Here is a 14,345-nt window from a genome sequence, read left to right on the forward strand (position 1 = left end):
GAGCGTCTCTCCGCCCCGCCCCCCGCGCGGGCACCTCGCCGGGCCCGAGCGCGCCCCGCCCCCTGCCCGCCCGGCCGCGCGAGCCCCCCGCGCCCCGGCCCGCCGCCCCGCGCCCCGCCCCGCCCCGCCGCCGGCCCGCCCCCTCCGGGCCCGCCCTCCCCGCCGCCTGCCCTCCCGGCTGCCTCCCGGCCCGGCCGGCACTTTCCTCTCAAGTTGCAGCGCAAGTTCGCCAGTGGCCGGAGGCAGGGCGGGCCTCCGGAGCCTCTTCGCCCTCGGCCAGCCGGGGCTCCCCGAGTGCATGGGCGCGGGCCGGGTGGGCCCGGGGGGCTGAGGGGCCGCGCAGCCCGCGCGTCCCGCGCCATGGAGGGCGCCGAGCCCCGCGCGCGGCCCGAGCGCCTGGCCGAGGCCGAGGCGCGGACGGCCGACGGCGGGCGCCTGGTGGAGGTGCAGTTGAACGGCGGCGCCCCGTGGGGCTTCACCCTGAAGGGCGGCCGCGAGCACGGCGAGCCGCTGGTCATCACCAAGGTAAGGCGACCGCGGGACCCGCACGGTGACAGCCCGCAGGCGGGCGGGGTCGCGGAGGGGGTGGGGGCGCCGGAGGAAGCGGCACGATCGCGCCCCCGGCCCCCGGCCCCCGGCCCCCGGGCGCGCGTGTGCTGGGCTCCCCGGTGGCGAGCTGGGCTCCGGCACTCGCGGAGGTGTGTGGTCCGGGCGCCACTCCCGCCGCGCAGCGGCGGCTTCCAGCCCCGCTGGCTCCCGGAGCCTCGCAGAGTTTAAATGGCTTCTGTTCCGGGTCCCCTCCCCTCCCCCTCCGGGAAGGGGCCCGGCAGGGTCTCTTGTCACTCTGGGTCTCGCCAGCGGCGGCGGCCCGCACCTGTGGGGCTGTCCAGAGGTCGGGCCGAGACGCTCCCGCGTGCCCAGGGGTGGGCACAGCCGCCCCGCCGTGTCGGCCTCTGGGAACCCCTGCGTTCTGCACCCCTCGGACCTGTGCGCTGCTCCCCGGGAGGCGCAGGGCCGCCGCTGCTGCCCGCCCCGCGTCTCGATTCCCATCAGCCCATCAATATTTACTGACTTCGGCTTCCAGTTCCGTGGCGCTCTGCAGAGCCGCGCGGACGTGCCGAAAGTTTTCAGCCGCCTTTGTCAAAGTGCCGTTGGGCTCCAACGAGAAGGAATTCCTGATGTGTCTCAGTGCGAGTGTGTGTGGCGAGCGTGGGGCGTGAGGCTCAGAGGCGCTCCTTTAGGACTGAATTTCCTGGTGTTGAAACAGAACCCCCCCCCCCCGCCCCCCGAAATGGTCCAGCCGAACCTGTACCAGTCTGTAAAAACACGCCACCAACCCATCTATCGTCCAGGTTTCTTCGGGGAAAAGTGTGGATTGGTCGGCTTCTTGGGGAAGGGTTGGGCCGGGTCATTGGTAGGGACAAAGGTCCCTTTACAATGTAAAAATTCTTGGCTCCTGGAAGCCTTTGAAGGTGACCTACCGGTCTTCTCTGCTTTCCTGCGTCGCCAGGGCAGGAAGAAATCTGGCGACTGCTGACCCACCCCTCCGGTGAATGAATTGGGGAAGTCGTGTGGCTTTGTCATTCAGAAAAGAAAGGAGACACCACACTTCTCTCCTCGGCCTTTTCTCTCCTGTTTCTCCTTCCCGAACTCGGGCCGGTGAGGGGAGGCTTGGGTAGGTGGAGCCTGACTTAATCTTGAGCCGGGCTCTGTGGAGACATGGTGTGTAGGCCTGGCACAGGACGCTTTGCCCGCGGGACCACTTTTCCTGGTTACTGGTGGGGTAAAGCGTCTACGGCCTGTGCCTTTTAAGAAAGGTGTTACGCGGCCTTTCTGATGGTGAAAGGTGAAAAGGTACTGGGTAAACTACTCAGACCTTTACCATTTCAGGGGTTCCTGGGAAGAAAAGATGCACATGTGATTCAACCTACAGGATGCGGGAAAAGGAGGGTTGCCGTTTTTCGGTGTGCAAAATAACCATAATTAATACGAGAATAAATTCTGTTTTGTGCACTCACTACTGGAAACCTACTTTGGCCCCACCCCTGTGTCTTTTGCCGATGTGCCTTTATACCATATGCAAGTAGTTGTAAAACATCGTTTCAGGTGAAGTCTGGCTTTTTGGTCTTACATGGTGTGAGAGAGATGGAAGTCCCTTTAAAATTTAGCTGTTCTAGCCCTGGCTGGGTGGCTCCCTTGGTTACAGCGTCGTGCCCATAAACCAAGGTTGCAGGTTCGATCCCCGGTCACGGCATGTTCAAGAATCAAGCAAGGAATGCATAAATACGTGGAGCAACAACTTGGAGTTTCTCTCTCTCTCTCTCTCTCTCTCTCTCAAAAAAAAAAAAAAAAGGTTGGTTGACCAGAAACTAGATAAAGGGACCCCAAGGCACCTTCTCCTTCGCACAGGTACCCCAAGTTCTTTTTCTTTTAAAGACTTTATTTTTAGAGCGAGGGGAGGGGAGGGGACACATGGATGTGAGAGAGAAACATGGATCAGTTGCCTTTTGTATGAGCCCTGGTCAGGGATTGAACCCACAGCCCAGGCATGTACCGTGACCGGGAGTCGAACCGGGGACCCTTCGCTTTGTGGGACGGCACCCAGCGAACAGAGCTGCCCGGCCAGGGCCCGGCTGCCTGCTTTTTATAGCTGCCTCGTGGAGGTGTGCGGCTTCCTTGCCTCGGATGGAGAGGACTCGCAGCAGCGTGGGGCTCCTCTCTGAGCTCCCGCGCGTGCCTGCCGGTGCTCACCCCAGTGCTCACTCACACGCGAACCCCCACGTGGGGTCGCCAGCGTGCTCTCTCATACCTGTCTTCTCTCCTGGGTCGTGTATTAGGGATGCTTGCTGACCGTTCAGCCGCTGGTAAGTAACACTCACGTCAGTCGAAGAGGATGAAGGAACGTGCGGCCGCTTGTAACCAGTTCCAGAAAGCAAATGGACTTTGTCTGTGATGAAGACTGGGGACAATGGTTTCACCTCCGGAATTTGGATTAATCCGAGCTTCGACTCTTTCCCTATAGCTACAGGAAAATCTTCAGGGCTCATTAGATAGTAATTCTTCTCACGGATTTTGCGCATTTTTTTAAAACCGGCACCCAAGGATATGTTTATTGATTTTACAGGGAGGAAGGGAGAGAGACCGGGGGTGGGGGGGTGAGGGGGGGAGAGAGGTGTGAGAGGGAAACATCGATCGGTTGCCTCTCACGTGCCCCGACTGGGATTGAACCTGTGACGTGGGTATGTGCCCCAACTGGGAATGGAACCCGAAACCTTTTGGTATATGGAACGATGCTCCAACCAAGTGAGGCAGCCGACCAGGGCTCACGAAGTTTTGCTTTACAAAAGTTTGTCGTCAACCCTGACTGGTGTGGCTCCGCAGGTTGTGTGTCATCCCGCAGACAGAAGGTTCGCCTCGCCGGTCCCGGGTTGGTTCCTGGTTGGGGCGCGTTGCTGGGTTGTCGGCCAGCTGCCCTGGTTGGCGGTGCGTGAGACGCAACCGATGGATGTTTTACTTGCACGTTAATGTTTCTTTCCCTCTTTTCCCTCCCTTCCCCTTTTGCTAGAGGTCAATAAATAAAACCTTAAAAATAAAACCGAACGGGGAGGCGCGCCCTGCAGGCTGCTCCCTTCCCCCACCTGCAGACGAGAGGTGGCGTAGCCCAGCTTATAGATGTGCCCTGAGGCCACACAGTCCTGGCAGGTCCTCAGAAGGACCTTGAGGACCAGGTCGTGACCTCGGATGTTCCTGTCGTCTGCCCAGGCAGTGCCGTCTGCTCCTGGGTGAAATCGGTTGCATTGCCATATGGGATGGCTCTTGTCTCGTCCGTTGGACGCCAGGCTTTGAACCCTGAGCCTGTTGAATGCGGGGCTGGGTAATCCTTGGCGTGCGGATGGTGAGCGGCACCCCTGGCCTCTCCCCGTGGGCACCCCCTCTCCCGCTGTGACAGCAGAGAAGACATCTCCGGACTGCCCCATGTCCCCCGGCTGCGCAGTCGCCCTTGCCGTGTTAAGCGTGTACCTTCCACCTTGGCTGTGGGGGAGGATACCGCTTTTAAAGCCCGTGACTCACTCTCTCTGAAGACACTGGCCTCATAGGATCTCCTGGTTGTGGTTGGAGGCCCCTGGCGCGGCCAGGGATCGCGGAGAGGCCTGTTCTCGTCTCAGGCTGCAGCCGTGATAAAAGGCTTTATTTACCTAGTAAAACACAAACAGATACTTGCTTCCTCTGCACTTTTGTAGCTGGAACGAGGAAACCGAGCAGGAACTGCGCAGCGCTGTTTTATGAGCGCAGGGGGCTGGCTGCTGGGGAAGGACAGGCTTTCTCTGGGTCCGGTGTGAAGGGCCTGGGGTGGCCTCCTTGGAATCGGAAGCCTCTGCGCGAAGTGCCCCCAGGCCGCCGCGGCAGGGGCCCTTGTCCTAGGGCCAGGAAAGGCAGCACCCGCTTGTCCTTGCTGCTGTCTTGGGGCTGGCGGGCAGTAGGGGGCCCAGCCACGTCCCTGTCCTGCCGAGCCTCTGGCCTGTTTGTATTTCCGGGACTGCCCTCGCAGGAGGACCTCTCCGGACCTGTAAGTACACATGCCACAGAACAGGCTACCTCAGCCTATTCCTCTTCCCGTCCCCTCGGCAAAGGCCGTCTTCTGTGGTGGGGAGGAATGCGTGTGTGTTGGGGGGGCGGGGTGATTTCTAAACTGTCACCGGAGGGGCCAGGAGTCCAGGCAGCATTCAGTGCCCCAGCTGGGTGTCAGCCGGCCCCCTGCGGCCTCAGGAATGCCGGTCAAGGGGAAGGAATGAAGCCCCGGCCTCTCCTTCCAGCCGTTCCCAGAGTCCCCTCTGAGGGTGCCAGAGCCTTCGTTGGAGCCCTCAGAGGGGCCTGGCGGCTTCCGATTTCAGGGCGCCTTTGGGGGACGCGGAGCCGCCCTGGAGCGGGTGGGGGAGCTGTGGGTTGGGATGCCCTCCAACCTGCCTCACCTTCCCAGAGGCTTCCAATTGTGGGAACGCTTCACTGCATGGGAGACAAGGTCCTTCCATCCTTCACAGTTTGCATACTGCAGGCGGATGGAAGGGGGTCAGGGTATGGGGTGGGGGGCGGTCACACAGCCCGGGAGCCCATGCGCTGGGTCAGTCACGGCCAGATCTCCAGGCAGCGGATCGCGGAAGGGCCTCCGTGGCGGGTACAGTGGGAGGCAGTGGCTCGCGACGTACTGTCCTTGCAGGTTTGAGAAGGAGCTTCCCTGTACGGGGCCGTGCCGCCCTGGGTGACCTGGGGGCCCTGATTGATCGGGACAGGTTGTCCCAATGCACCGATATTTGCCCCCCCAAGATCCACGTCCTTATCAGTGATCAGTGATGGCTTGGAGAATGAAGGGTCTGTTGCGCTGAGCTGGGGCTCGGGCTGAGGGAGCGCAGCCTCTCCGGGGTTCGGCCGCCTTTCTGGGTGGGGCGCCCCCCGTGAGATGCTGCCCCGGGGTTGCTGCTGCTTCTGCGGGGCCCGGCGGACAGAAGCGGCGGCGGCGAGGGCCGGGCCCCCGCCGTGCAGCCAGCCCCGGTGCTGTGGGTGCTGCAGTCTCGGCCACAGCCGGATGCGTGTGAGGCCCATTTGTATGGAAGAGTTACGAAAAAAGAAAAGGCGAGTTTTCTTCCTGTGCTGAGAGACCCTTTCGGTTGCCAGACCGGCCTTGCCAGTCGGCACGGAAGCCTCTGTGTGTCTGCGGCCCTGCCCCAGCCCGCACCTGCCTTGGCCGGGCGCGCTGCCCCAGCTGCTGCGCAGGGGGCTGGGTGCAGGGTGGGAAACCGCCAGGCAGCCTCCGGCCCCATCCGGGGCCTGGGGCCTGGGGCCTGGGGCCTGGGGCCTTGGGGTTCCACTGGTGGAGAAGCCTTTGGCGTCGACAGTGACTCATCTAGAAATGCAGAGCCTTGTGCCGTGTGAAAGAAAAGGGCTGCCATCCTGGGCCGCACATCCGCTTCTCTACGATGACGAATGGGCTCTTCGGGGTTCAGTTCTGAGTGTCTCTTCCCATGTCCTAAGAGTCGCCAAAGCGAGTTTGCCGGGGAGGGAAATGGAGAATACCGGGATGGCCCAAGGGGCGGGGAAGGAGCGCTTCCCCCCGGCTCGCAGAGCTGGGGTTTCTGAACTCACCTGCCTGTCTCGTGGCCAGAGGAATGTCTGCCTGCTTGCGGGAGGCTTCAGTGTGGAAGGCGCTGGGAGGTTGTCCTCGGGCCAAGGTTGTTTTGTCTCAGCTCGCAAATAAACCAGGCTTGTGGGTTGCTTCCGGGCTCCGCCGAGCTTTTCTTGGACGCTGGGCACAGGGTAAACATTCGGCAGGATCATTTAAGGATTTGAAGGCCGAACAGACATTTTATTCAGGTCTTTCTTCTTTTCCTTTCAAACCCTGTCGCCAGGCGGGAGGCGGCCCGTGGAGCAGAAATTCCACAAGACCGTCTCCCGAGCTGACCTTTCACCCGCATGAAGGATTGGGAACGAGCTCACGGGTGCATGCTGCGCTGTTTGGTCTTTTTTTCTCTTTTTTTAATGGGATAAAATTTACTTATTTGTTTATTTATTTAAGAAGTGGGGGAAGGGAGGGAGAAAGAGAGCGGGGGAAAAACATCAGTGGGTTGCCTCTTGTTCACACCCTGACCAGGAACCTAACCTGCAACCTAGGCAAGTGCCCTAACTGGGACTTGAACTGGCAACCTTCACGTTGTGGGACAATGCTCAGTCCACTGAGCCCCACGCGTCAGGGCTCTTGGGTGTCTTTAAAATATTGCCAGTGCCCAACGCAGGACGTATATTCTGGAAGAATTGTTTCCGTTACCTTCTTGGAGCAGATATTTGTGTTGTCCTGTGGTAGATTCAGCTGGTTCTGTTCAACCCTGTGAATGTTAGAGCTTCTCTTCTGAGAGAATATAGCTTACTTAGCAGAACACTAGAGCTTCATTAAGAAAGTGATTGGCCTAAGCCTCTTTTAGGTGCAAACAAATCTGGTGGCTCTGGAAAGCCAGGATGTTCTGAAGTGCAAAGCAAACCTATCACTTTTTACCTGAGCTGGGTTGTTTTTTTCTCTCTTTTTTTTTTGGTTTTCATTTTTATAATCTCTGTGGTATTTAGTTGTAGGGAATGTCAGCCGCCTCCGGTGGATGGGAATGGGAGGGAAAGTTTTGCAGATTATCTTTCTTTTGGGCAAAAGGGACTAAGATTTTCAGATCAAAGGCAAAATGTGAAGGTCCCCCAGAGCCCAGGCCGGGGAGGGTCTGAGAGATTTCAGAGCAACATTTTTACTTATTCATAGAAGGAGAGGGACCAAATGTTAGTGTATCTTTCTGAGTTTTGTTTTTGTTTTTATCAGAGGGGTACCCAGGGCAGTGGAAACAATCAGACAATCCCTCAGGCTTGTTGTTAGCATACCAGCTCATTTCCTGTTCCCTAGAGACAACCACTGAAACTTTGTAGCCGATTTCTGCTGGCATTTGCCCACCTTCTGGACTGTTGCTACTTTGGTTTGTTCCCTCCGGGGGTAGCTAGTGACTTCCCCCTATGGCAGGCTACCACGTAGCCTCCCACCCCTCAACACCAGCTTTCTCCCAACTACCCAGGCCCCTTTCTTGGGACCCCACACCCCCAAAGTATACTTACGTTATTATCATTTGGGTTAGAAGAGGCTTTTTCAACCTCAGTGCTGTTGACACTTTTGACCCCATAATTTTTTGTGGGTGGGGTCCGTGCACTGTAGGATGTTGAGCAGCATCCCTGGCCTCCACCCACTAGGTGCCAGTAGCGCCCCCAAACCTAATTGTGACAACCAGACATGTCTCCAAGCATTGCCAGATGTCCCTAGGGGAGAAAAATCACCCCCTTTGAGGACCCCTGAATTAATATTTAGCATTTAGTTTTTAATCCTTTGACATACACAGGGGGTAGGTAGTCTTTTGAGACCTTTGGTGCTTGAAAATGTCGTTATTTGACGTCAACAATAAATGTGTTGCCCAGCGTGGAAGATTCAGTCGGAGACAGTTGTCCGCAGGCGCCCTGCAGGTGGCTGGTTGCGGGACAAAGGACAGCTCTTTCTGTTTCTTGACCCTTGGACCTGGCTCTCATTTTTTTAAATCTGATTTTTTCATTTGTTGGCGGGGGTGGGGGTGGTCTTTGTTCTTCTTGGGGAATTTTGTGCTACTTTATCTTCCGATTTTTCCACTGAATTTTAAATTCGTGCTCTCAGCTTTGTACACTTTTCAAAGTTTCTGTACTTCGGCAATGTTCCTCAATAACAGAATGATCTTGTGTCACGGGTGTTCTTTGTTATCGTTGAGGATATTTAGTTGTTTTTGAAATATGCTTTCTGCGTAGATTGAGGTGCTGAGTTCTGCTGCTGCTTGCTTGTTCGGGCGTCTCTCTCCCCTGCTGGGGGCTGTCCGCCGTGTCTAGTGGCCTCCCTGCCGCAGGGCGTTAGGAGTGGGCGGCGCAGTTGTCCCTGGCAGCCATGCGGGCACGTGAGTGCCTCCCTGGGGCTCCTTGGAGGCCGTGGCTCCGCATGTTTCTTCGGGGCTGCCCACGCTGTTGTCAGTAACGTCTCCCTCTACTGAAAAAAGTTTCTGGCGTCAGCAGCTCTGAAAGGTGACGTGAGGTTTCGGGGGCCTCTGGCAGTTCAGAGGAGCCCCACTTTGTTCAGGGAGGAGACAACGGTCACCTGTCCCGTACTCTGGCCACGGTGGTTCCGGTTTGTGGTTCCAGTTTGGAGGGAAGGTTCTCACTCCTGAGAAGTGGCAGTGGTTGTAAACGTAGCTGGATCTTGCCCTTTGTCCTTAACCCTTTCTAATCCTTAATCCTGCAGGCTGTCAAACGAGAATGATTCCCTTTTGAGTATACTGATGTGGAGATTAAATGAGGTTATATGTAAAGCTAGCTCTAGTGAATTCTATTTCTTCTCTCCTCTCCCTCCCCCACTTCCCTGTATAATTCTGCTTCATTAAGAATCTGGGAAACTGTAAATAATGTTCATGCATTAAGCCACCAAATTATAGTACTCTGGAAAGAATTTAGGCTGGATTTCTGTATGGCAGCATTTTCATGTGTCTCCTAGAGATTCTGTTACTGATTTTGACCATTTACTATGGACTTGAAAGAAAGCATTTAATTAAAATACATCTGTTGTGCACACGAGTATATTCACGGGGCTATTGACAGCCCATGGAAGAGATCCTTTCCTCCTTTCTACCCCCACCCCCAATTATTTTTTATAATAATGCTGCTTCTTTTTATAATATTCAGGATAGCTCTTCCAGATCAATTCAAATCAGGTTAAATGGTAGAAGGCCTCCCAGGCATAGAGTTGGACCCCCGCCGCAGGGAAGACGTCTTGCCCCCTTTCTTCGTCCTTCTGGACACACTGCTGGACTACATTTCCCAGCTTCCCTTGCAGTTAGGACTGGCCATGTGACCGCTGTGCCCAATCCCATGAAACTGGGCGTGAGGTTTGCCGGTGAGAGCCTGCCCTGCTGTGCCCGCCCCTGGTGGTCTGCAACGAAGAGGGTCCCAGACAGCCCCTTGACCGGGTCCCTGAATGACAGCAGACCACGGCTCAGGACACGAGGACCCTCCCAGCAGCTTGGGCACATTTTTTGCATGATTCGCTCTAAGAGTTCGGCTGTTCGGATGAATGAAATCTAGAGGGAAACCAGTTCTGCTTTGGACAGGACCCCTGGCTTTGAGAGGCTGCACGGGCCGTGGTTAACGTCCTCACGCACCCACGCAGGGCGCAGTGCCTGTTGACTTGGTGGAAGGAACCATCCCATAGCTGGTCCCCGAGAAAGAGCTCTGCTCGCCCAGACGTTTGGCCTCTTTCCCCCTTAGCGTCTCCTCTCGGCTCCCGGCTCGATTTCACCTGGTTTCGGTTTGTTCCGCCCTCCGTGGAACGACTGCCGGGCTGCGGCGGAGAGGCGGGGCGGCGGGCAGAGCGCCCTGGGCCAGGCCCGAGCTAGGAGGCTGGCTGCCAGCCTGATGGCTGGGGACAGGACCTTCCTGGTCGAATTGCCCTTCGCTTCGCTGCCGCGGTTGGAGGGCAGAAGATGCTGCCTATGAGGCTTACGCGTTCAGTGCTCAGGGATGAGGCTGCCTTTATCAGATGAATGAACTAATGTTTTCTGGCAGACTGTTTCCCCCTTGGGGAACAGAACATTAGACACCTGAGTTAGATCCTCAGAGAAAGGGAGCTGAGGGTGGGTAGTGTCCCAGTGGCCTCAGGACGCAGAGGGGATGGTGTTGGGGACCTGAGCGTGGGAGACCAGGGGGCCGGAGCCTGGGGCCTGGGACTGGCAGGAGGTGAAGGCACTTCTTTGCCTGTTGCTTGAAAACGCTGAAGCTGAGGAAATTCTGCGCCTGTCTGCGTTAATTGTGCGGATGTTCGTAAATTTGTCAACACCATGATATTTATCTGGGCTAATTGTATGCAGCCTGGCAAATTGGTAAGCATGATGATACTGTTTTTTTCTTGTTGTGGAAACATTCACACCATCTTGGAAAAAAGCGAAAATAAAGGAAAAGATTGACCAAAACATGTAATAGTATTATTTCTAGCAGTACAGCTATAGTCCTCTCCTCCCTGCCCTCACTGTGGAATTCTTTGCTTTGTACTATATATTACAAATAGATCTAATTGTTAATTGCTTCAGGGTAATTCTTTTTTTTATTGATGTGTTTTTTAAAGATTTTATTTTTTTAAATCTTTAGACAGAGGGGAAGAGAAGGGGAGAGAGATAGAGAAGAAGTATCCATGTGTGGTTGCCTCTCATGTGCCCCTTACTGGGGACCTGGCCTGGATTCCCTGTGCCCTCACTGGGAATTGAACCAACGACCCTCTGGTTCTCAGGCCGGCTCTCAGTCCACTGAACCATACCAGCCAGGGCTCTCTTTTTTAATACTAATTGGAGAGAGAGACATCGATTTGCTGTTCCACTTATTTATACATCATTGGTTGACTCTTGTATGTGCCCTGACTGGGGATTGAACCCACAACCTTGGCATACTGGGATGATGCTTTAACCACCTGAGCTACCCAGCCACGGTGAAGATACTTTTTTTAAGAATTACATTGCTGTCCCCGGCCAGTGTGGCTCAGTTGGTTGGGCATTGTCCTGAAAACTGAAATGTCCCTGGTTCGATTCCGGGTCAGCACACAAGCCTGGGTTGTGGGCTTTGTCCCTAGTTAGGGTGCCTGTGGAAGGCCACTGGTTGATGTTTCTCTCTCCCTTCTCCTCTAAAATAAAAATATTCAAATAAGAAGAAGAATTACAGTGTTGACACTTTGAAATCAGCTGATCGCTTAAAGGAAGCTTAGTTTTGTGTATGCCATTTCGAATTTAAAAAACAACATGTTTAGTCCTGTTGACTACATTGAGTTTTTGCCCTTAGCTTTCCATAGACAGGCCTATAAAAAACAACTGTAACTTCTGGAAAACTGCGTCCTTTCCATTGGTCAAGAATGTCAGTGTGTAAACAATGTGTGCTTTTGACGGTACGTGCGGCTTTCTTTTCGTTTCCCCTCATGTTGACATGCTGTGAATCTTGAATGAAAGCTTGGTACGGAAACATCTGGGCTTGTAAAGATAGGCCTGCTGCTGCGTGAAGCAGATTTATTCTGTGTGCCTTTAGCCGCAAAAATCTGACACAGCTGATGCCACCAGGGTTTACAGGCTGGGGGAGGGGCTGCCGTTTCCGGTTCCCTCCGCGTTTTCAGTGGGTGGTGTCCTGGAGCAAAGCCATTAGACCTGCACAGTGCGGTGCCTGGTTGTGGAGTGTCACGGTCTTGTCTGCTGGTGCCTGAGGGGCTCCTTCTTGTGCCCTGGGTCAGGAGCTGGCTTTGCTTTCCCAGGATGTCATTCCGAGACGGCCCCTCCTGGGATGGCCGTCGGAAAGCAGCGTCTCTGCCCCCCGGAAACCCGCTGTTTTGCACACGTGGCGCTCCCAGCCTCTTTCCCTTTGCGCGGTGTTGGTGTCTCTAAGGTGCCCCTCTTATGTCTTGTTTCTTGCGTCCGTGTGGTCCCATGTGCTCCCTGGAAGGACTGGGTGGACGCAGCCACTGTGGAACCTCCGAGTGCGCTCCCCAGCCCCGGCCCCCTCCCCCTCCCCGCGCAAACTCGGGGGACCCGCATGCGGCCCATTCACCCATCGGCCTCACCTCCTTCGGTTCTCTTGCGTTCCTACTCCTGCCCGCAGCTTTACCCCCGAACCTGGACTCATCCTACATCTCTCTCCCTGACCTTCCACGGCCAGCGGATCCCCGAGTGCTTTGGAGCCTGACAACCGTCTTGCATTTTGTGGCTTCTTTCTCATCCCTGCGAGAGCCTGTCTGCATTGTTGCGTGGGTGGGCAGTCGCGATGGTCTTCAACGGGCAGCCTCCTCCGGGTCCCCGGGTGGCAGATCCCTGCAGACGTCCAGCCACGCAGGGGCCCCACGCTCCTTGAGGCTGCACGCCCTGGCTGGCCCTCCGTGTCAGGAGTCGTGACCTCGGTGAAGGCTCACCCACTGGGTGTAGATGGCTCTTGGTCTTTCAGCTCCTGTTTCTCAGCCTCATCTCGCGCGGGCTCTCTCCCACCTGGATCCTTTGGGCCTGTCCTGCCCCTTTGCTACCCACTAGTCCCATGTGACTCTTGAGCACTTGAACTGTGGCGTATCCAAAAGGAGACGAATGGCAAGTGAAAGCACACACTGGGTTTTAGGCTTAGGCTGAAAAGAAAGAGGGATGTCATAGAGTATGTCGTTCGTCATTCCTTTAGATGGATTACCTGTTGACCTGGTAATATTTTGGCCCTTTTGGCTTAAAGAAATAAAGTCTTTTATTAAAATTAATTTCATATATTTGTTTTTGATTTTAAAAATGCGGCTCCTATAGCCCAGGCTGGGTGGCTCAGCTGGTTGGAGCGTCCTCTTGGACACCGTTCTGGACACCAAAAGGTTGCAGGTTCCGTCCCTGGGGGGGCTGGGTATGGCAGGCAATGGATTGATGTTCTTGTCTCACATTGATGTTGCGCACGCTCGCTCTCTTGCCCCCTTCCTCTCTCAGTAAAATCAATTTTAAAAATTAAAAGAAAAAAGAGAAAAAAATCATGGCCTTCTGCCATCGCTGTAGCCACCAGCACATGCGCCAGCTCATGGTTAGTATTTGAAATGAAAACCGGTCGAGAACGTGCTGTAAGATCCCCTGGATGGCAGCCGTCCGGCAAAGGCAAGCGCGGAGGGACAGGTGGCAGACTGGTGGTTGCGGGGGGTGGGGGGAGGCGGGGGGAAGAACCCCCTAATGGGCACAGGGTATTTTGGGTGATGATGCTGTTCTGGAATTAGTGGTGCTGGCCGCACAATGCTAAGTATCCCGAAAACCCCTGAGCTGACCCCTCGAAGTGGTGAATTGTAAGAGTGAGTGGTAGCACCTACAGCTGCTATTGGATAAAAGGCAAGGGGTTTAGACACTCAGCCGTGTTCATGAACGGCAAAGACCTGGCCGACCAGGGAGGCCCCTCGCAGATCCTGTCCTCTGGGCAGCTCCTCGATGGCCCGCAGGCGGGCACAGGGATCCGCCTGTGTGGGTGCTGGGCCACACCCCCAGGCAGACAGCCTGCGGGAACAGGCGGTGCCTGGCCCTCAGGGAGAAGGAGCCCGGCAGCAGGGAGGCCCCTTGGGCTGGGGGAGCCGCGTTCCGGCTGGTGGGTGGGGCCTAGGTGTGTGGCTGCAGGTGCTGCTGCCTCTCCCATGCCGCCCACCCTGTGGCGTTCAGGGCTGAGCAGGGATGGGGGGGGGGGGCCCACCTCCTACACTGTGGGCGGCGCCTCCGGAAGGGCCTGTGGAGGGAACAGGTGCGTCCAGTGCATCCCTGGACCTCTCAAGGCCCAGCTGCGTTTGGACAACGGGCAGGTGCTGTCTTGGCAGGTCTGCTCAGGGCACATGGAGCAGGTGTGCTGGGGCTGCTCCCCAGGGCATCTGTCCTGCCCCGGTTCCTGGCAACCTCGTGGCTTGCTTTGCTCCTCAGGGTGTGTTTTCTGTGCTCTGTCTTTCTGCTTCTAAAGGAAGCCCTTTGAAAAGGAGGCAGATAAAGACATCCCACGCAGATGCAGGGGAGACGCCGGCTGGGCTTCTCTGGAAGGGAAGGTTAGAGTCTTTTCCCTTCTTTAAAAAAAGTAACATGCAGCCTGCCGTGCCGGATGGAGAGTCAGCGTCTTCACTGTGATTTCAGTAGGCGAAGAAGTGGCAAGGAAGCTGGAGGGCCGCCAACGAACCGTTTACGGAGAGCGTGCGTGTGCATGTTGGGCTCACTGCTCTCAGGGAAGGTAGACAGAGCAGGTAGAGAAATGACCTG

At 56.1% G+C, this 14,345-nt stretch overlaps 1 protein-coding gene across 2 annotated transcripts in view; it reads left to right on the forward strand.

The window, feature by feature from the left end:
* Positions 1 to 360: 360 nt before the first annotated feature.
* SHROOM2 (shroom family member 2) overlaps positions 361 to 14,345 on the forward strand; it is a 104,988-nt gene continuing 91,003 nt past the window's right edge. For both annotated transcript variants that reach the window (XM_054581041.1, XM_054581042.1), the window contains exon 1: positions 361 to 525. In XM_054581041.1, coding sequence (XP_054437016.1) covers positions 361 to 525 — 165 coding nt within the window. The remainder of the gene's footprint in view (positions 526 to 14,345) is intronic.

Source organism: Pteronotus mesoamericanus, unplaced genomic scaffold, assembly GCF_021234165.1.
Source record: "Pteronotus mesoamericanus isolate MK-2021 breed Mesoamerican mustached bat unplaced genomic scaffold, CSHL_Meso_final contig_65, whole genome shotgun sequence".
NCBI classification, from domain to species: Eukaryota; Metazoa; Chordata; class Mammalia; order Chiroptera; family Mormoopidae; genus Pteronotus; species Pteronotus mesoamericanus.